At 42.0% G+C, this 23,121-nt stretch overlaps 1 protein-coding gene across 2 annotated transcripts; it reads right to left on the bottom strand.

The window, feature by feature from the left end:
- Positions 1–1,994: 1,994 nt before the first annotated feature.
- calcrla (calcitonin receptor-like a) lies at positions 1,995–23,065 on the bottom strand. 2 transcript variants are annotated; one of them, XM_067254648.1, is made up of 13 exons: positions 22,925–23,065; positions 9,534–9,633; positions 8,055–8,208; positions 6,689–6,823; positions 5,853–5,965; positions 5,483–5,574; positions 5,225–5,351; positions 4,845–4,998; positions 4,694–4,754; positions 4,325–4,391; positions 3,659–3,877; positions 3,058–3,099; positions 1,995–2,844 (listed from the first exon to the last, which is right to left on the bottom strand). In XM_067254648.1, the coding sequence occupies exons 2-13, from the start codon at positions 9,591–9,593 to the stop codon at positions 2,626–2,628; spliced, it is 1,443 nt and encodes a 480-aa protein (XP_067110749.1). In that variant the 5' UTR covers positions 9,594–9,633; positions 22,925–23,065; the 3' UTR covers positions 1,995–2,625. The 2 variants fall into 2 exon arrangements, with proteins under 2 accessions (XP_067110749.1, XP_067110758.1); XM_067254657.1 differs by lacking the exon at positions 22,925–23,065 and adding an exon at positions 10,647–10,697.
- Positions 23,066–23,121: the final 56 nt, after the last annotated feature.

The raw sequence follows: 23,121 nt of genomic DNA, 5'->3' as shown, positions 1-23,121 counted from the left end.
ACACACTTTCACACAAGACAGTTGCTTTGTATTTAAATGTCTCAGAGCACACACCTGAAGACTGTGTACACAAAGCTCTCACACCAGCCACACATTCTGAGCCACAAGGTTCACCACATATTTACATAATGTGAGCGGTCTCCAGCATTTTGGACGGCAACGTTAAATAACCACAGAATTTGAATCATTGATTTGGATATCAGAGAAAATGAAGATGTCTAATATATTAGAGTATTAGATTTCACATAATAGAAAAGGTGTACTGTAGGTTGTAGAGTATGGTATATCTACTGTACTGCCAATACAGGAATGTAATGTACACGGAAAACCGTACATAATATCGTAGACATACAGTATGATGGTGCCAAAGCCACACTTGATGTTACATTAAAGTTACATTCAGATAGAGAACAGATATTACACACACTTTGTTGATGTTAATTACTATATACACTCAATTGTGAACACAATTCCAATTAGAAGTCAGAAATACAAATGAGAAACATTTCTTTAAAATTAGGAGATAAGCTTCCAAGGTTAATGAAACAATTTAGTGGCTTAAACATAATGAACCCAAAGGTTGATAACTTGATATCGCTACTCTAGATGACTGAGATCATTATAAAAAACATTATTATGCAAAGCATGTACCTTAAGATATTTGTGATGAACTTGGTTTTTTATTTTATTTAGGAGTGTTTGCATTGAAAATTAACTTAAGCAGATCAGCAATCCTGTGAGTTGAAATAATAAGTAGTTTACATCAGCTATTAAGTATTTAGAGCAAATGATCAAGGGTAGATAGATTGGTTCATGATACACAAGAAACTAATCCATAACCTGTGTTCAACAACCAAGTGTGTCACAAAATATACAGTTTTAATAGTTTGTATGTTCAAACACCAAGACTGGAAAGTCAAAATAATCAAAAACATGTTCATATTAAAGAGGCTCTTTAAATATTTTCGTATGATCTACCAACCAAGTAAAAATGTTAGGTTGTGAAAACTTCTGAATGATTAGTGATGATCTAAAAAAAAAAACAGGAATTGCTTGGCTGTGCCTTGTCTAGATTTGTCTAGATTCTCCTCTTTCTATGCATATGATCTTGATCACTTCTGAAGCAGAAACATACAGTAGCCTCCCTCCCTTGAAGCCACCTCTTCCTATGAACATGAGCTATCTGACCTTCATGCCTCAGAATTTTTTTAGCAAAAGACATTGGTGCCTCCTTGATCTGCTCATTATTTTTGTATGATGTTCATTTCATTACATTCATTTTAGATCCTCTCATGACTGACAACTCCTAGTGTATAAATCCAAGAACCCAAATTGAGGCAACATTTCTGTGCTAGTGTAAAATAGCTCTAGCAAACGCTGTAATACTGTACGATAAACATTGTTTTCACATGCCAGTGAGAACCAAGGTTGTGTTAAACAAATATATATAAAGTGATCAAATTTTCAAAGCTGTAAACCTGGAATGATGTGTTTACCATGTCAACCAGCTAAACTCAGTTTTTAGTATAAATAATTTATTGTAGACCAAAGTGCCTCCTTAATATGAAAAATGATTTAATAACTAATGCTAGTAAAGTAGTACTTTTTGAGGACTTGGGAAAACTTCTGCTAAAAAGACATTTCATATGAATTCTCAGTTGAGAATTATCTTCAAGATGTTACACAAAAATATGGCATTGAATACCTGTAGATAATACTTTTGTTGTGTGTGAATCTGAATCTTGGGTGCGGTCTAAAGGCTTATCAATACGCACCTGAGGGAGATAAGTTAAAGCTCCAGCAACAAGTTGTATATAAGTTATGATGGATGTTTGATTTAAGTTGTGATGTCACAACAAATGATGTTGATCCAGCCTCACAATTGACAGTAATATATTTTGTTTTTGTAGTACATAATGTAAAATGTAATTTTGAAAATTATTTTCAATGTTTTTGTCTAACAAAATAACTATATACAGTATTATATATATATATATATATATATATATATATATATATATATATATATATATATATATATATGTGTGTGTGTTATTTAAGTGACCAAGCAAAATAAATCTGACGGTGTGACAAAGTCTTATCTGCACGATAACAGTGAATGCTAGCATAAGCATCTAGGTATACACACAGTTTTGAGTTTGGCACAACATACAAATACTTTTTGGCAAACTGAATCAAGGCTTTCACTGAGAAGGAACTGATATTACATTAACGAGGCAGGTTGAGCAATTCACACCTATCCCCTTTTTAATGTTTTGTTCATGTAAAATACTTTGTGTGTATATATATATATTTTGTAATGTATTTTACTATTTGGCTCATATAAGACGAATGACCGGAATATATACACATTTGGCTCGTTGTGAAAAGCTGAAAGTAGCTTCAGACACTCTATACTGCAGACAGTAAATTTAAGTGAGCAGAAAAAAACATCTCGAAGTGCTCATTTCAAGATGACAACAAAAAGGTAGAATTTTTTTTCCGGTGTGTTAAGTACGAGAAGCCAAAAGCCACTGTTTACCTTCCTTCTACTTTCCTCCCCTTTGTGTTGACGCAGCAAAAAAAAAAAGGGTGGGGGGGGTCTTCGTGTGAGGAGTCGCATCTTTAGGCAAAGGGGTTATCCGCCTTCAAGATGGAGGAATCCGTGTCGTGGCAGCTTTTACCGTTCAAGTGTTCCGTGTGTCCGTCGATGCTGTAGCAAGCCTGCACCTCCGTGATGGACGAGGCTGTGTAGGATGCTGAGCGCAGGCCTTCAGACTGGGTCAGAGTGCTCCCAAACTGCATGCGGTACTGGTTCCAGTGCCTCCTCAAAACCCCCTGCACCTGTCGACACACGAGGGTTGATTTGAAATCAAATCAAATGTGTTAGCGTAGCCTTTAACGGGTTAGCCCTTAGAGGTTGCAGGTTCAAATGCAAAAATCTAATGAAGGTTTTTATGAGAACTGTTGAAAAAGCTTAAATCCCTTAACACTTTTTTAAATGCACTTTTACATAACGGGAGAATGTTAAACCGATAATGTAGGTTCTAATCTTACCTCGCCATTGAAAAAACAAAAAATGGTTGCCACCAACAGCCCCTGATGAAACAAACACAGCAGAATATCAGTACACAGTACAGCACACCCTCATATCAGTACACAGTACAGCACACCCTCATATCAGTACACACTACAGCACACCCTCATATCAGTACACACTACAGCACACCCTCATATCAGTACACACTATAGCACACCCTCATTTCCAAGTGTTGCACTCATCAAACAACAATAAGGAGTTGACCTGCTCTTATGAAAACGTATTTGACAATAATGCCATTTGCTGCAACTACAACCTAAATCATTTTGCTGTTGTTTCCTATTCTGTGCAATGGATTCATTGTGTGTGCCAATCTTCTAGGCTCTTGGTGTGACTAGCAGGGGAAAATGAGGACGTTTGTCCCCTTCAAACATCGATTGACTGGTATCCACTGACCCTTGTTGAAATTTCAGTTTGGCAACTATTGACAATCTGCATGGAATAAACAAGTTACACCAGCTATATAATGATTACAAGGCAAACAATATGTCTGCAAAAAACTCCCAGGGTGCAGTTGAACCCCGTGACCACGTAGTCCACAGCAGACACAAGACCCACCTGATAGTGCATGAGGATGTGCATGATGTAGTCGTAGATCTCGGAGGAGCCCCTGCCCTCGGGCTTGTAGGGCAGCAGCACGTACTGGATCCCCAGGAGCGGCACCAGGATCAGGGTGGCCCTCACAGCCTTCATGTACAGGCTGGACTCTGCCTGGTGGGTCACCTTCAGCTTGGTGATCAGGACGCGCACGATGTTGAGCAGGAAAAACAGATTTACCTGCGAATGGAAGGGGAAGTCACGTAGTGTTCCTACCAGGATTTAAAAAGACACTCATGGGGTTCATGTGATTAGGAAATGCAGAATGACTGTCTTGAACGTGGAGCTGCAGCATCCTGCTCCTGCTCGGTGGCCTTCATCGTGCCAGGGAGATGATTACGTTTGAAATTACTTCCTCTAGATGAGGAGCTATCGTGCTGTCCATGTAATGAGATGCTATCATAAATGAGAAATGTGGACAAAGAAGGCGTAATTGGACGGCAGGAGGAGGGGGGACAAGCTGTTTTTGAGAAGCTCTCTCGGCGTGCCAGGAATACCCAAGAACATTTTTCCTACCAAGCAACTCCTAAGTGGGTCAACACTTCTCAAACTGTCAGAGGGCTACCCTGCAAGAGTGTGTGTGTATGTGTAATATATATATATATCAAAACGTATCGAATTTCTCACCAGGAGAGCAGCACAGATGGGTCCGTGGATGATGTAGAGCAGAGATGTGTTGGAGCTGATCCAGCAGCTAAGGAGACACAACCGGATGAGCCTCTGATGGTGGGAGTAGCTGACTAGCTAACACCCACAGTATATTAAGTCTACATTGAGCTAACATGTCAGAAAGTCATTTTTATTCAGAACCAAAAGGAATAAAATGATTGAAAAAAATTGCATTAGCTCCAAAGGTGTGCCAACATCTTTTCCTAATGCACCAATGAGAGATGCTATGCATAGTAAAGAATGGGAAATGGTATGTCCCAAAAGGGCTCAATAGGCAACCACTTTTTTGAACATGTTATAAAATGAATCTGAGATTTGGGAACGTACTTGTCATTGTAATAGTAGCTGCGTGCTATAGCGTGTATGGAGGCCGGGATTAAAGGAAAGCCTAGGAAAGAAACATGCTCATTAAAGGCTAAAGACACTTCAGAAATGTTTGCTAATCGAGCTCAAAGGAGAGGAAGACAGGTAAACGTACCCCAGCCAAGAAGATAGTACCACATCAAGTGCTGCTTCTCTGCAAACACAGCGACTACGATCAGGGTGTGGAGATAGATCCCCTCACACAACATCCAGAAGTAGTTGCATCCAAAGAGGTACAGGTGGATAAACTGGGACACTTTACAGCTTGTCTGGAAATACAAAATATGGAAACGAATGCATTTTGGACAAACATCAAACTATTGATAAATGATTGTTAGAATAATTTGGGTTCTCATCAACACACAATGAGCAATTCAGTCTTGACCATAATTTCTAGGTAACAACAATGTAATTACAATTCAAACTTTATTTACCAGAACCGCAAAAAGGCATTTTTTTACTAAATCCAATATAATATTAATTAAAAGCACTCACTGGATTTCTCTGCACTAACTCTTGGTTGTTTGCCACAACTGTCAACCAAATGATGGTGATGACAGAATTCAGCACAAACGAAAAGAAAAGGTTTTTGTGCAGAGTAATTCTTTGGCAACTCAAACTCCTACAAAACACAAAAATGGAGGTTGTCATTGATGTAAATTAAACAATTTGTAAAAATATATTAATCATAAGGCTGTCGTTAACAAATCAGAAATAAAGACAAGTTCTGTTGCATGGTTAGTTTATACATACTTGAAGTGGAAGAATATTCCCAGAGAAATCAACAGAGAGGTCAAAGACAAGCCATGTCCGATGAGCGCCAAGTAGAACAAATTCATTGCAGTCTGTAAGACAGTGTTGGACATTCAGCTTCAGTTTTGGTAAAACATGAAAATATGCTTAACATTGAGTGAGAGAACCTGTATTTTCTTGTACTTCAGGACTATTCCACAAATTAGAGGCCAATTATGTAGTGCCAATACGGCACTTCAGGTTTTAATTGACTTTCATTAAAGTGGAAAATGGACTGCATGAATACAAATCTATTGTGAAGTATAAAGAATGTAGTATTTGCATAAAGCGTTGTTGTGTTTCCAGTGATGTGTCTCTGAGAGCAACATACCATTCTGCCCTCGCTAGTGTGCTCGTTGCACCTGGTGTAATTAGTCCATGTTCTGTTGCTCTCAGGATGCAAAAACCAGTTCCCATTGTCTGTGCAGATCTTTGTCACCATTTCTGTAAGAAAAAAATAACAAACGAAAGATTGTGAATGAGACCAAACATTAAACACAACAAAGCCATGCAGTTAATGATCAAACCATCCGTTTAGTGTTCTGCATCATGTACCCCCAGGGGCACCAATCCATCTTTTCCTGCAATAGAAAAACCTCGTGATTTTGATCAAGTAACACGTATTCTTATAAATCCTCAGGGAATTGGAAAATACATGGATGAGATCCAGAATGGGAACAGCATGGGCACAGCGTTCATTTGAAAGGACAGTAACTCCCTTTGGGAAACCACAAAGGCAGCTAAAGAGCAAATGTTTCTTGACACCAGGACACCTCAAGAAGCCATTTACACCTGGATGGAAGCAGGTAGGATGCTGACTGCACTGTGCTGTCAGTGCAGACAGGAGGCCAAAAACACAGCATTCACTCGGGCTATAAATATGAATATCCCAGTCACAGTCCACAAGCCACTGTGCAGGAATGTGGAAACATTCTGTATCCGTATCAGCGGACACAACAATACTACCATTTTGATTAACTGTCACAGTGAGTAAAATCCAGCTGAGGGGCCCGGGGGTCTTACCTGAGAGGGCCCCGGGGGTCTTACCTGAGAGGGGCCCGGGGGTCTTACCTGAGAGGGGCCCGGGGGTCTTACCTGAGAGGGGCCCGGGGGTCTTACCTGAGAGGGGCCCGGGGGTCTTACCTGAGAGGGGCCCGGGGGTCTTACCTGAGGGGTCGAAGTCTTGGAAGTAGTCTGGGCAGTGCTGCTCTGAGGTGTACCCTGCCCTGGTGTCGTCCCAGCACAGCCAGCCGTCCCACGTCCGGTTACACACGGGCTCGGACACGTACGACACGTCAGAGTCTGTAGGCAGAACGAGACCAGGTCCCCACGGTTTCAGAAGCTGTTCTATGGGATAACATACATGTTCTATGGGATAACATGCATGTTCTGATACGTGATTCTTATCTAGGCTTTTGGTTCTACGACCATGACAGATTTAGCGTTTGTGACACACACACACATTTCTTTTGAGTTCAGTGTTTGTGAACTCAAACACTGGTTTGAGTTAGTGGTTATGTAAAAAGGCAAACTGTTCCTTTATAGCCAGGTATACCAAAACACATTGAAAACAAAATCATTAAGTCAATGGATAAAATGCCCCTGAAAATAAACTATTTTGATGGATAACGACATGGATAGAGCAGTCTCGGATACAAGCGTAAATGAGCCAATAGAACGTCAAAGTCATCTATTAGGTTGGATGGATGGAAAACATGCTAAAAGTTTCTAACCCTATTAAAGTGCCCCTTTTAAAGCAATTAGATAAATGTCTCATTCATAGGCTCAACCGCCCGAGATCCTTATCTGTATATAGCAGACTGGCTGCTTGGGGAGATGAATCTTTATGTGTTCAGCCTTCGACTTCCCATCCCCATGTCCCCATTGGTTCAAACTCCCCTATGATTGTTCTGTTCCCTTCTTTGGTTTAATTTCGTCTTGGTTTAATTTGGGCGGAGGATATAGCTCAGTGGTTAGAGCACCAGACTGCAGAGGAGCGTTCCCCGCTCCCCCAGACATAGAATGTCGCTTTGGATAAAAACGTCTGCTAAATGCATTCATTAAAAATGAATACATTATTCTTTGCCTTGAACAGTATCTGTTTCTGGATGTAAACGTAGAAGCAGCCCAGGTACTTGACGAGTTGTGTTGTCATGACTAATCCTAGCAAGCGTTCAGCCTAGTGACTCACTCTGCTTGACTTCTTACTTCATGAGGCTTATATAACAGGGGGAATTGACATTCACAATCATCCTTGTGTGTCTGCATCAACCTATCATCAACCTGATTAAAGATCTAGACTATTCACTTACGAAATGAGGTGCCAAACATACATACATAATATGTATTTTTATGTTATATGAACCAGTCATTTATGTCTGCAGGTATCAGATGAATAACTGCACAACTGCACTTGAGACCCACTTGGCAGCATAGCTAATGTACTAACGAACATAGACAGATGCATTAATGTACTTTAAAAAAAAACATCCTTATTTAAACAGAATGCTATTTTAACAAAGCAACGTCCTACCAAGCCTGTTGGGGCTGCTGTCCTTCATGATCTTCTGGTAACACTCGAACTGTGCAGTCACTATCTTGTTCCTGGTGACACTGATGTCATGGTAGACGTTCTGTGGATGTTGCTGTTGGGTGTTGTTCACCCCGGGGCTTGCCTCCACGTAGATCTGTAATTAAAGGAGCATGGAGAGGGCCTTCCTGTGACTGAAGTTAGCGTGCAGGTTCACAACCCTGCAGCTGTTCTGGCTTCAGGAAGCCTGGAGAGAGGCCTGAGCAAGTTTGTCCTCCAAGTTCACTCAAGAGAAAAGTATCTTACTCCAACTAGAGAACCAAAGACTCTGAAAAGACTCAAAATGTTTCAAAACATCCCCCTTCACATCCGATAAATCATGCAGACATTTTTGTGTACTACAAGTATTTGGTGTCGTTCATTAGTCAGGTGTATTGATCACGGCTGTTGGTATGCTTAAGAGAGCTGTCGATGCCTAGACTTAATTACAGGCTTTGCTGGTGAGAGCGATATTGCTGTGACGTAAGGAATTCAGCAGGGTATAAATCATTAACACGATCATCATCAACATCTTAACAGAATAAGTAACAGAGCTTAACAATAGAAAACCACTAACCCTTTATAATGGGTGGATGATGGATGTTTAATGCTTTTAAAGGCAGCATGTTTTCAAGAATGAATCCTCCGATTTCCAGAGGAAATCAATAACACTCATGCTCCTATATTACAGTATCCTCTCTCCCTCTATACCTCTTTCTATATACCTCTCTCTGATAAAAATATCATTAAGCAGTACTGTACACTTAGCCTGGCTCTGCCCTCCTACGTACTTCCGCTCAATTTTCATTTTGCTTCTGTACTGCGTCTGGGCTTGAGGTATATTAGTCAATTGTCTCCGGTAAAAATGTTACCGGTCCAATCAGCGAACAGAGGGAGTGGCTGAGAACGATGACGTTGATGTTGTGCGCTAGTTTGTGTTGTAGTTCCGTAATGGCGGCGGAGAAAGATGCGAGCAAAGCCATTCGGTCCGTTGTGGCAACGCTGCCGAATATACAGATTTTAAAGTCAGAGCAGGAACAATCTTTGATCCCAACGGGGTTGATTTGATTTTCCAGCTAGCTCCGTTAGTGGTGAAGGAGTTGGCTAAGGCAAACGCTAGCGATTGGTTATAGCGGATCCAGAGTGGCTCTGGGCAGACCCAATGGCTTCAAACTTCAACAGAGTACCCGCCTTCAAGGAAGTTAACACTTGTCAATGGAGCGAGCGCAGACCCTCTGTACAAATGAAATGTACGAGAGTCTGGTTAGGACCAGGCTACTGTACACTAGCTACATAAATCAAATTGTTTGATTTATGTCTACCTGCCTGTCTCCTCTTGCCTATTTTCTAAATGACAAATGCTAATATTTCTGACAACAGAAATACAATATGTACCTGTATAAGATTACAATATATTATATGTTGTGAGTGTAAGTAACTTACCTTTCCAGCAGAGCACAGCAGGAGAAAGGCGACAGTCCAAAACCACCCAACACAATCCATCTTCTGTCTGGGCAAGGTCCGATATTGAACAGGTAGTAGCCTGTAAAGGAGAGGTCAATTGAACAGTTGATAAACATAATTTTGTTTCATTAGTAAAACACAAAAAGATCAAGCATCTTTAAATGTTTTCATCCATCTGCTTTTCAGCTTGAAACCGATGAGCTGAAATATGCGCGAACGAGGCGTGCTCTCTGGCCCTTAGTGCTGCTGAGGGCAGATCTTCACCTACGCTGTTATTCAGAGGCTCTCTGGCCCTTAGTGCTGCTGAGGGCAGATCTTCACTTCTGCTGTTATTCAGAGGGATAGAGCGTGATCATGTCTGTTCTAATCCTGTAGTGTGGACAGCAGCATTGACTGAAGACCCAGAGGAGACAGAGGCAACCAGGCACAGAGAACAAACACCTGGATGCCTTTCTGTCTGTGTGTGTGTTTGTTTGTGTACACCTCTAGCTTTTGACAAAAAAAGTACTTTTAGTTCGGGACGAGATTAATTTGTGTGTGGGGAAGTGGATTTCAGATGCTCACCGTGTTCAGGGTTTGCAACCTGAGAGATGTGCTGTGTTGGAATATTTCAAAGCAAGTAATGCTAGGCTTGCAGAGCTGGAAAACAGTCCTGCAATGCAGAACAGTGCTGACCACTGAGCAATATGACAGCAATTAAGAAGTTCCGCCAGACCGTACTGAAGAAGAAATGTATATGCTGATGAGTTGATAACCAGATATAATTCAGAGGAATGCATTAACAATAAGCAGAGTATACAGCTTAGCACTAGCATGAGGAACTTTCCCTGTAGTGGTTTAACAATCCACAGTAGTGCTCTGTACAGCAGGTAAACTGAGCAGAAGACTGGAAGGAGTCTCACTCCATAGAACCTGCTGGAGGAGACGGATCTGAGTCCTGGATAGCGGATCAATGTATGAAAAATCTACAGTACAGACTGTAACTCAAGGTATTCATTTAGCAGATACCTTTATCCAAAACAACTAACAGAAAGTAGCGTATCCACGAGCCCCCAGATTTCTGATTGGTCACAATAAAAAATATACACTTACACTCAAGAATGTTTGTTTGTAGAGTCAAATTTCTGCATTCATGTGGTGAAATCAGACTGTCGCTGTTTGCTGAAAAAGCCAAAACCAACAGTTTGAAACAAACTAGTATCTGAGCCATCTTATGTCAGCACTTGTTATGAGAAACTGAGCCGCAGTCATGGTGCACTAGATAGGTGCATCCATTTTAAATTGCAGTCTAAAAACGGCCTTAAGGATTGGATCATTCATATCCTTTAAGTTGCATGTCTAATTGAGTTTCTATAAAATGCAACTGACTCGTACCTTATGGCAGATCATTAAATCCTACTAAGAAGAAATAGTATTGTACTTCAGCTAAGAATGGAGCAATTTTGTTAATTGAATAACCATACTTTCAACAAGAAAAGCTGTTAAGTGCATTTGGAAAACATCAAACTGTCAAGTTAAATGGCTATTCAGGTACCCGTCTATGAATGTAAGCTGCCATGCTAAAATAGTATCCAGATCAATATTCCAGTTAATCGTAGCACTGCCCGATGTTTAGAACAGAGCTGTACTGTAGATCTACATCAGTTGAACCTCCAGACATGGGAGATGACAGAAGAGCCCTATCATAGACCCTAAACCCCGAGCGACTGGAAGCTCGCCTCCTGGAATCTGCTTGGAATTAAAATGCCATTCCACCAGAGAGAAAGCTGGGGCAGGGATTGTAAAGCATTATGGAAATGTTCACGTTTGAAACAGACAGGGAGAAATCAGCTGTACAGTCACACACACACACACACACACACACACACACACACACACACACACACACACACACACACACACACACACACACACACACACACACACACACACACCCTTCTCCTCTGAATCTGTCAAGGACGCAGTCTAGCAGTAAGAAAAAGATGACAGAATCAAACATTATTACAGAATCTCTCAAACACCCCAACTTGGATCGGTTTCAAACTCTAACTCAGACAGACAGAGCTTCACACAGTCACATTTTTCATTATTGGACGATCAAATCATAACGTCCTTACAAGCAAAATACTTCCTTTGCCCAATCTTGATGACATACTGTTTCATCAATCTATGTAAAAAATAACACTAACAATAACATCTAGGCTTATATTTTATTTTGAAAACAATAGTATAAGATTCTGTAAATCAAAATGACTCCCACAGGATTTACTAATTGTAAAAAGACCTCCCTGTCCTCCCCCTGTCCTCCCCCTCCCTGTCCTCCCCCTGCCCCCTCCCCCTGTCCTCCCCCTGCCCTCCCCCTGCCCCCTCCTCCCTGTCCCCTCCCCCTGTCCCCTCCCTGTCCCGTCCCCCTGTCCCGTCCCCCCCCCCCTGTCCTCCCCCTGTCCTCCCCCTGCCCCCTCCCTGTCCTCCCCCTGCCCCCTCCCTGTCCCCTCCCCCTGTCCCCCCCCTGCCCTCCCCCTCTCCTCCCCCTGTCCCCTCCCTGCCCCCTCCCTGTCCCCTCCTCCTTCCAAACACACATCATGCTCTCATCAATCATGCAGCTGTAAGCTACAGATTCAGCTACAGTAGCTGGATCACCGTCCAGGCTTAGTGGAACAATGGATGATGAACATTACATTTAACAACAACTATTTCTTAAGGTAAAAACTATTTTAATTTATTTTAAGAGTTATATATTATATATACCCACACACACACTTACATTGAGCACACCAAACAATGGGGCTCCACCAGCTTCTTCAACACAATCCTTCCCTAACTAAAGACCTCCCTCTGGTTCTGACCAGGGATATTAGAGCTTCAGAACACCTTGATTGTCCAGCCACTCAAACATCCCAACCATGGAGAACCCTGTGGGTGGTCCTCTCATTATCTCCAGCAGTTCAGACCAGGGGAGGAACGACATTAGTCATGGACGCTTTGTAGAAGAACCACGTCACCTTTTAAAAACTGAAAGCACCCTTGAGGAAATCCTGGGAAACATGCATAACAGCTGCCCAGCTCTTGCTAACATCCTTATCAATTCAGTTGTCTGCGTGGTTTTATGTTGCAAACATCCTCCTTCCCTCACAGGATGTATCCAACCCAACTGACAGTTTCTGCTCTCCCAATTTAATCTATTGAGATTGCACTTATCGCTGACTTGCACACAGCCACAAGCGGGTTGCAGGAGCACTAATATAAACACTGGCCTCATACGATGTTGGTGTTCTGGTTGGCTCCTGGGGTCACACAGATAAGAGCTGAGTGTATGAGAACAAACATCCCTGTTAGCATATTATTGAAGTTACTTATCTTCGCTGGAGGAAAACAGTCATTAAGCACCACTTCTTGTGGGCTGAACATATTTTGCAAGAGCTTCAAAAGTTCAATAAGCATGTAGGTGGTACCTTAAGGAGATGGTAAACTGGTTTCTTTGTTTAAGGTCATGATTGCAGTCAATAAGGCGACAAAACATTAAACTGCTGGGAAATGTCACCTACAGGGCTGTCAGGTCCTTCTAAATGAAGGTCTAGATGTGATATACTGTAACTGACTCATCCTTTATACATGTTCATACTGTAAATATCCGCTCAGAATACATGAATCATCATGTTGCAATTGTGGCAAAAGATTCTGAAGTTCGGGTCACCCCAGTGGTTAGGTTACAGCATGTACAATTAACCCAGAATATAGAATGCGGCTCAAATCGTTTCCTAAATGTTTCCCCCGATCTCTCTCCCTGCTTTCCTGTCTTTCTTTATTATCCAACCATCTTATCGATAATAAAAAGAGGATGAACTTCAATAAAATATAGATATGTTCATATATGCTAGGGGAGTCAGGTGGCTGAGCGGTTAGGGAATTGGGCTGGTAATCAGAAGGTTGCTGGTTCGATTCCAAGCCGTGTGAAATGACGTTGTGTCCTTGGGCAAGTCACTTCACCCTACGGGGGGGAATGTCCCTGTACTTACTGTAAGTCGCTCTGGAGAAGAGCGTCTGCTAAATGACTAAATGTAAATGTAATATGCTGCTTGAGGATCGATTATAACCAGTATCAGCTGTCCTGGGTGCAGCAGGCATTATCAGCTGTCCTGGCTGTCCTGAGTGCAGCAGGCATTATCAGCTGTCCTGGCTGTCCTGAGTGCAGCAGGCATGATCAGCTGTCCTGAGCGCAGCTCTGGGGAGCCTGCAGGCGGAGCGCAGGTGGGTCTGGACGCTGGGCGTTGCATCAGAGCACATGTGTTAAATCACATTTGCACCATGCTGAATTTAAAACCAGCTAACAAGCATGGTGTTCATGAGAACCAATGGGAGACATCAGAGTCTTTCTTTCTTTTGGAGGGAGGGGGGTTGTTGTTATGTTGCTCTATATTTGATTGTTAACTGTTAATGTTAACTAGACTCGTTAACTCTTAGTTGACATGTTAATGTTAACTAGACCCATGTTAACTCTTTAGTTGACATGTTAATGTTACAGTTTTTCTCAATTGCTAAGAAACATTTCTTGAATGTGTACTGTGGAGTACACATTCAAGTGTACTCCACAGTAGTGGAGTGTCAGGTGGCTGAGCGGTGGGGGAGTCGGGCAAGTTATCTGTAGGTTGCCAGTTCGATTCCCGGCTGTGCCGAATGACGTTGTGTCCTTGGGCAAGGCACTTCACCCTACTTGCCTCGGGGAGAATGTCCCTGTACTTACTGTAAGTCGCTCTGGATAAGAGCGTCTGCTAAATGACTAAATGTAAATGTACTGTGTTTTCTCCAAACTCTAAACACACATCTTCATACTTACACTGTTTTGGCCAAACCCTTGGCTTTTGACCCAAAATCAAACACAGTAGTCAAAACCATATTATCTGTCGTATAAACCTAACTTTGCATTCAAAATACACACAAAGCCCTCAAATAAATTCAACCTTCTGAATACCTTTTAGACACTGCTGGGAGGAATTGAAAACACTATTATAAAAAGGTTTTCAAGAACCATTGACTATAACGTGTCCCTGAATTTTAGATATGTTCCACCTCATGAGTTTGACATGATGTGAATCATAAAATTCACAATTACTGCAATTGTCCTTCTTACAGGCTGTTTATTTTTTATTATACAGCAATTGCATTTTGAGCTCTTGTTACTGTAGTAGTCACAGTATACAAATAGTAGTACTGTTAGTCAACAACACAAATGTATTGCTGTAAATTGTAAATTGGGGAACAAAGGCTAAGAAAACAAGGAAATAAACAAATAATTTTTACCTGGGTAACAGAGCTTGAGTACAGTACTGTTCATTGTGGGTCAGCATCCTATCTCTGACCAGGGTCAGGCCAGAGATTTTCCTCAACATCACAGGCAATGTTTTCTCTAGCCAAACAGCAAGGAAAATGCCCCTGAATGCCTGAGCCATCCATGACAAGACTCAAGAGCAATGTCCCCACAAACTTCTTCCATGGCTTGGAGAAGGTTGTTCTGTCATAGGGATTTCTGTCATAGTGTGGCATGGATCTCATTTGAGATTGTTGTTCTTCTTCCTCTTCCTCTGCCTCTTCCTCTCCCTTATCCACCTCCTCTCATTTGGACACACACACATCTCATTTTCTTCTGATATTTGCATCCATGATTTCAAAGTACAGATGAGCTTACCTTTGTATTCATTCCAAACCCCTGATTGCTTGTTGAGTATATTTGCTTGTTAGTGCTTACACATGGATAATTGGTTGTTAAGGGTGTTTGAATTGCGCTGTTTTGGGTTTACTTATCAAATCAGTGTTTTCTGAATGACATAATGGTGATATTTGTGTCTTAAAGTAAGAGGTATGTTTAGACTTTTGCAAAGAAGTGTGAATGGACCTGAGAAAGGTGTCAAAAAGGGTAAATTGTGTTTAAAGACTGGGGTACATGGTCTTTCTGCTGGGATTTGGCTAAATGGTTTTGTGGGGATGGCTTACACATACCATTTTTGTGTGTTAGCAATCGAGAAAAACTGTAACTAGACCCATGTTAACTCTTTAGTTGACATGTTAATGATAACTAGACTCATGTTTGGTTTGCAGATGTTTGGTCGAGAGGAATATGATCTTGTTTGGTGTATTTGTCCAATACCAAGAACAAAACAAACTCCAGAAAAGGCTATTTTTTTGTTGTTGTTTGACATGCGCATAATCCTCTGAGCTGCTATGTGCTCTTCAGGATTTTTCACACATTCCCTCTAAACAACATCCCATCACCAAGCCTGGGACAAAGATCTGTCCTGTCATGGTTTATGACTTTGTCTCATAGACAAGGGTCGTGTACATCAAGACCCTTTCGGATAATCTCTCCTTGGAGACCGCTAGGATTCCTGGCCTGAACATCTCAGGCCACAATGTTAGTGAGAGCAGAACGTCAGCCTGGACTGCCTGCTGGCTCCGGGAGAGCCTCGGGCACTGGCAGATGTCAAGGCAAACGATAACAAACCCACACAGCTGTTGAGGAGGAGCAGCGGTTTTGCCTGAAAAGACGAAGAACTCAACGTATTCGTCGACGTAACTGTTTACTCAGTTAATCTGGAGGACATTCCTTCCATTAGCATGGCAATGAAGAGGTCTACATCCTGCACACTCTTCCTCTCACCCAAAAACACTAATCCAGATGCCATGCCTTTTTCTTGTAGCCTCCCACAGCCCTGCATACCTATTTGCCAGCCCTCCCTTCACTTGGCGTGCGAGGAACAGGGTTCTGGTATGGTGACAAGGAGCCAAGACACAGGCTGAGGGATAAACTCGAGACATCCCTTGTTGTCGATATGGAAAGTCTTTTTTTCACTAGTTCAGCAAGCTACAAACAACAGGAGGTAAGGGACAAGTTTGCATTCTAAAAGACACATGTCAACCAGGAACAACTCACACAGCATACAGCACAAACAATCTTGTTTTGCTGTATTCTTCAAGATGTACAGTATACGGACACAATCACAAAATAATAACACATAACCTTCTGTACCCACACACATCTGGTACACTTTGTAAAACACTGACAAACATGACACCGGAGTATGAATCACTCCAAATGGTGATAGCAAACTAGATCCCCACTCATATGAATGAATCTGTTTTCAAATGGTGTACAATGCTCATCTACGCAAAGGAAAAAATACACGGGCAAAAATACCCACAGAGTAAAAATAAAGTGAACAAAAGCTGTTCCCTACACAACTCCTGCAGGAATGGGTTCACTACAACCTTTCATGTAGCTTTGAGGAATGCTTAGCTATATAGGCTTGGAGAGCAGCCAGCACATAGCCGTGTTTGCAAAATGTACCCCAGCAAGTGCAGATAACCCAGGGGAAAGCTAATGCTAATTATTTGCACTACACAAGACCACATATAAAAACTTAATTTGATTCATCAAGTCAAGTACATAGGATACAATCCATTGAAAGAAAATGTGCATCTTTATTATGGCTCGCTTCCCTATTGTGTTTCCACTGTGATTTGATGGCTAATTTGATTTAGCTAAACATAAGACTTAAAATAAAATGGCCACACAGTTTGGTCACGTTATTCCCAAAGGTCTCTGAACACATGGAAGGGTTCTTTTTATTGCCATCTGTGCCTGAAGGAATGTCAATGTAGATTCAAATGGACATGTTTGTATTTCCATAAACATTTCCAACAAACTTTCCAAGATGGACAGACATCCCATTGCTTGTCTGTCAAAAGCAGGTGGCCTATTCCCGTTTCCTACTATTATTAGCAAGGTTGAACAGCAAGCTAAGGCATTTGAAGCAATGTTTACGGTAACGTTCCACTCTGCAAAAATGATGTGTGAGTATTTTTTCCAAGACCCTTCTCCAGTCTGACAGGAGGGCACCAACCCCCGAGCACCCAGGCCGGATGTGAGAAGATCCCTACTGGCCTGGCAGAGACCAGAATAACCCTGGGAGCTGGATCACATCCAAAGCTGTTTTAAGACCGACCAAGGAAGCCAACACACAAGCCTTGTGCGCACACACAGCCCAGGTGTGACAGACATGACCTCGACAGGCTCCTAACATCCTGAGTGAAAGTCTTATCGACCAACACACCTTTTGCATAAAAAAAAGACTATTTACCACAAGTGGGTAGATATGGCATGATGAAGAATGGAGCTAAACTGCGTAGGACAGGCCTTGTTAAATCGTTGCAGTAATGCATAGCGTAATCAACACCCTGTTGTACAACTCAATTGTTGCATCCACAATTTGTGGATGGGAAACTACTGTGAAGAGAACTAGAAAACGATATGTCTGATGTTCACTCAATTTACTGTACATGTATGTTACAAGTAGATACCCCATAGATATTTTAGTTAGACTGCTTCTCGTTTCTGCTTGTACCGTATCTTACGGTAAATAAGCCGCATCGTGTATAAGGAGCACCCTCCCAGAATGAGCACTTTGTGTTTGTAAATCGAAGTATTAAAGGCCGCACCGGAATATAAGCCGCACTTTGAAAGCACACAACTAACGTTGCGCCGGTTAATATTAGGCGGAACCGATGCTTTCAATTGATTACGTGCCGAATCACACTACACTGCGACAGTGGACAGCGATCTAATTAGATAACATTCCCAATCAGGGTGAACACTCAAATTATCTAAACTATAGACCATAGCATTACACATATCAAAACAGAACGAACACCACAAAAAGAACTCCAAACAATGCTTATTTAACTAAGCTTATGCCCTTAACTTAGTAGCTTTTCAGCTGACAAAGGACAAGGGTGTTTTGTCCCTCAGGAGTTGCCGTAGGCTTGATGCTGAAAGCATTACGTGAAATCAGTGAGGGCTGTTCGAATGGCGATATCAAGAAGAGCAGTGGTAAAATACAAGTTATGAAAAGAGACCGCATCCGTGTCTTATTGTCCACACTATCATATACAATTATATCTAAAAACGTACTTACAAACAGCTTGGTTAGACTACCAAAGTTTAATTAGTAATGTTGTTAGCGATGCTAGCGTTATTTTGCTAGCTAGCCTATAACATTTCACTGGGTTTGCAGCTGTTTGATTAACTGAAATTATGAAATGTTATGTTCTACTAGCCATTTGCCTACTTTAGCAAGTCACTGTATTTCCAAGCCCTGATAGTGTAACTGAGAAAACAGTAAATAATTCCTCTTTCAAGTAATAAGCCCCCGTTCAAGTGTTGAGCATAAAATTTGCTTCACGGTCTGTAGAGATCTTGAGAGAAGCCACTTTTTTGTTCCAACACCAGAGTATAAGCCGCTTCGAAATATAAGCCGCACAAGAAAACTGTAAAATCGGAGTACAAGCCGCGGCTTATTTTCCGTAAAATACGGTATACTTGCAGTATACATGTATATGTTGATATAAAGTGCAGGTTAACTAGATGCATACTGCCAAAGTACACAAACGGTACAGAAAGAGTATAGACAAAAGACACTTTCTGACTGCAAAAAAATATCTTGGAAAAACAAGCATATTTTGCTGCCCTGCCTTGGGGAGCCATGGACATTAAACTGGATACACACACACACACTCCAATTCCCAGTCCCTTTCTCTCCATTCCCAGCAGATGCCGACTCCCAGCCAGTAAATCAGGAGGCTGTGTAGTCCCCCTGACAGTTTGTTTAGCATAAACACAGAACCCCCCTGGAAACCACACAGCCCGCTTCCACTGTCCAACACCCCTCACAGGGGCCTCCATCTCAGGCAGGCCCCCAGGACAGACATGCAACCCAGTCACAGGGCCAAAGTGCTGCTCATGGACACAACACTCCTATGTCCCTGTGTGGAACACTGAGGGCCACATCAGTGAAAACACGTTTCATAATGGATGCGGTGGAAAAAATTGAACGTCCTTGGATTGTCGTCAATGAAACTAAATCCAGAACCGGGTGGTGGGGGGTGAGAGTGTGATACATATCAGCATCATTGTGCTTCAGTGTAACATGATGACTCAGCTCACCATGCCAATATAAAATGGAGAGAAATATATAATGTAAGCAAGGCTGTTGTTTAGACAGGGCTGGGATTCAATAATGGCCCCTGATGCACTTGAATGCAAATGAATGGTAATAAAAGATGGAGGCAGGATATGAGCTGGTTTTAGGTCCGGGTCTCCAGGCGGGTGAGTCACTGAAGCCCAGGGTGACAGCGATGCATCCAGGGCCCCGAGCACCACCATGAAAGCATCACAATGCATTTCTGTTCCTGCGCCCAAATGTGAGCAGGGTGATTTATCTGCAGAGGCCCAGAAGCAGTATCCTCATCTGATAGATGAATACTTATTTTTGGTTTTATCATATGCAAAGAAATACAACAACACAGATTCTGAAGCTAGATAACATGGTCGTTGAGATGGCAAATAGTCAAGATATTTTAGCATAAAGCTGAGGCATGGATTTGCTTTGCATCAACAAGTTGCCTATAGCAAGGAGTGTTTGCAGCAGAAACATGAGCATGGCCACGCCTGGAGGTTCACCTCGCTGACTACTCTGAATGCCAGAGCTGGGGTATATGTTGTGCCATGGAGACTGCAGGGAGTGAGAAAGCTATATCACCTAGGCGAGGGATGAACCATTACTACACTGACATTTAACAAGCCTTTTTTGACTTGGCCAGCGCCTCAACTCCTGCTCAAGGCTTAGATCAACTGCTTTACATTTGAACATCAAGGCTTCCCATGCACAACTTTGATCATTTTATTATACTAGACCTTACAGTAAATTTGTGAGCAAAAATATTTTAGCCACAAATCCTCACAGACTTGTTAGATACTTCAGGCGGCTGGCATCTCATGTGATATTTAAAGTCCAAACTGAGATATCCCATATCTCTGGGCAATAACACGAAAGGCCAGTTTAAAGTGCTCTAACATGAATCACAAAACTCTATAATATACTGTGGTGGAAATTTGGAATACATGTTATAGTATAGTTACAGTTATAATGTGTGTGTTTTATATATGAGGAATGTGTTTTAATGGAAGTCTAAAGTTGGTTAAGAAGCTTGATACAATGAATGTTGAAACAACTCCATTTGGTAGAGATGCCATTTGCAGTTTATGACACCTGGGGAGGATGAGACAGCTGGTCTGGAGACAATGTGGATTCAATTGTATTGTTATTGTGATCTGAGGGAGCAGTTTAAGATAGATGAACTGATCAAGCTGCTCTGACCCTTCCTGTTGCATGGGTGGTGTTAATTAAATACTTGTTTGAAGTTGCCCACACAAAGGACAGTTGACCATTTGACTGATCAACTTCTGTGGCTTTAGTATCTACTGATTTGGGGAGAGATGCCACATCAAAGAACTGTGGGACACTTGGTATGGAGTCAAACTGTCACTGAGCAGTGCTGACCAATCACAGAGTTCGCTACATTGATGGATTGACCATCAGAAGAACCATTTGATCTAAAGTTTATATAAGGCAGGGTTTTAGGGTTGTTCTTCATCACTCTTGCGAATGACCTGTGGCTAGCACCTCCTTTGTAATGACTGATCAGCAAAGCTTTGTTTAATATTACGTAATTGTATAATCAAAATAAATTGTATTAAAACCACATCTCCTGACTACTCAGATCTACACAGTTCCACTTGAATTTCTGCCATTACATATACCTTGATAAGATACCTTATACCATTGTAATCAGTTTGAGCTCATATAGTAACCGTGAGGTCTAATTTAATAAATATTTGCCAAGCACAAGACGGATACATCTCATGGTTGATTTAAAAAGATCCTCAATGGTGTCTGGACAGGACAGAGTTCATGCCTCTTCATCTAACCCAACAAGAGGATTTCACATCATGTTGAGCAAATCATTACCACACCACGCACAGTCTCGTGTGTGGATGTTAATTCTGTATAAAGGATCAGGCTTCGTTTCTGAGTGCATGTATCAAAACGGCGTATGCCCAATGCTGAGTTTCAGATGCCAGTGCAAAAGGTGAATTTTGTGTCAGAGAAAGCACTTAAAAAGCCTTTAATATTTCTGCAGATTTTTTTGGTGTGAAATGTGTCTTGGCAGACCTGAGCTCTCTTTACAGCACTGGTCTTAGGAGAGTCTGTTCCCCAGCAGACAGTGGTCTTGGGAGAGTCTGTTCCCCAGCAGACAGTGGTCTTGGGAGAGTCTGTTCCCCAGCAGACAGTGGTCTTAGGAGAGTCTGTTCCCCAGCAGACAGTGGTCTTGGGAGAGTCTGTTCCCCAGCAGACAGTGGTCTTGGGAGAGTCTGTTCCCCAGCAGACAGTGGTCTTGGGAGAGTCTGTTCCCCAGCAGACAGTGGTCTTGGGAGAGTCTGTTCCCCAGCAGACAGTGGTCTTGGGAGAGTCTGTTCCCCAGCAGACAGTGGTCTTGGGAGAGTCTGTTCCCCAGCAGACAGTGGTCTTGGGAGAGTCTGTTCCCCAGCAGACAGTAACGTCTCCTCTTTTCTCATCATATTTGCCAAATGTGAACATCATATTGTTCCTCATGCCGCTTGGCTACAATGTCTGGTTGTGTCCAGTCTGAACATCTTACATAACTGTGCAGATGATTTAACAACTGGAAGATGGCACTGGTGCTGAGTAGTCAGTGTTGGGATGGGTATACCCACTCTGATGGACTTAAATACTGAGAGGGTGTCAGGGAAACTCTGGTGCTAAATAGGACTGCAAAGAGCTGTGATCATCCTCCTTCAGCCTACAGTATATTTATAAACGGGTCTGTGTACTATTATTTCAGAAATGTTGGGTTGACACCATGAGATGATACCATGGATGTATCTAAAAACAATTGTGACAAATAGCAAAATGGGAACACACTTTATCCAAACATGTATGCACCTGTAGAGCACTGATTTGGTCTGTATTAGAAGAGTAGTTCATGTACCCCCTTTACGCATTCGCGGATCTCTCCTATTTTAACATTAGATACAAATTACATGGATATCATCCGTTGGGTAGGCTATCGCTGGTGCACATGAGCGAAGCGTTGGTGCAGAACGGATTTTATTTTTCATGTACTTGCGTCCTTAACTCATTGTCCAAACCTCCCTGATTCAAAAATGTGCATCAAAACGATCAGCCATTATGTGTATTACAATCTTTGGATTTGGGTTTTTGCCAAGAAATCACTGCTTTATTGTTGTTAAACAGTACAAATGAACAAATAGTATCAATCAGTATCGGCCCAGCATTGAAATACATTATCTGAATTCCAAAGCTCATTAAGATTCTAATACAATTCGACACATGCTACTCTTCCTAACTGCAATATGGACTTATCACCAGGTCCGCTGTTAGAGATCTTGGGCTCAAATACATTTGAACAATATAGGTCTTCATAAAATGTGTTCTTACCGGAAGATTCGATGCAATATGTAGGCAGCTCACACTGGCAAGTCGACGACGCAAAGCAATCCAAACGTAAGGGTTTTATTCCCAAACTCTGATGTTCGCAGTGAAGCGACCACAACGAGCTTCAGCGCTCAATGAGTAAACGGTGTTGTGGGACTGGAGCAGAGAGCTTCTACTGGAGCCGCGGACAGGTTGTAAGG

Source organism: Osmerus mordax, chromosome 2 (genome assembly GCF_038355195.1).
Source record: "Osmerus mordax isolate fOsmMor3 chromosome 2, fOsmMor3.pri, whole genome shotgun sequence".
NCBI lineage: Eukaryota > Metazoa > Chordata > Actinopteri > Osmeriformes > Osmeridae > Osmerus > Osmerus mordax.
Note: the sequence above shows the minus strand (reverse complement) of the source record. Positions and strands in the feature narration are given on the sequence as shown.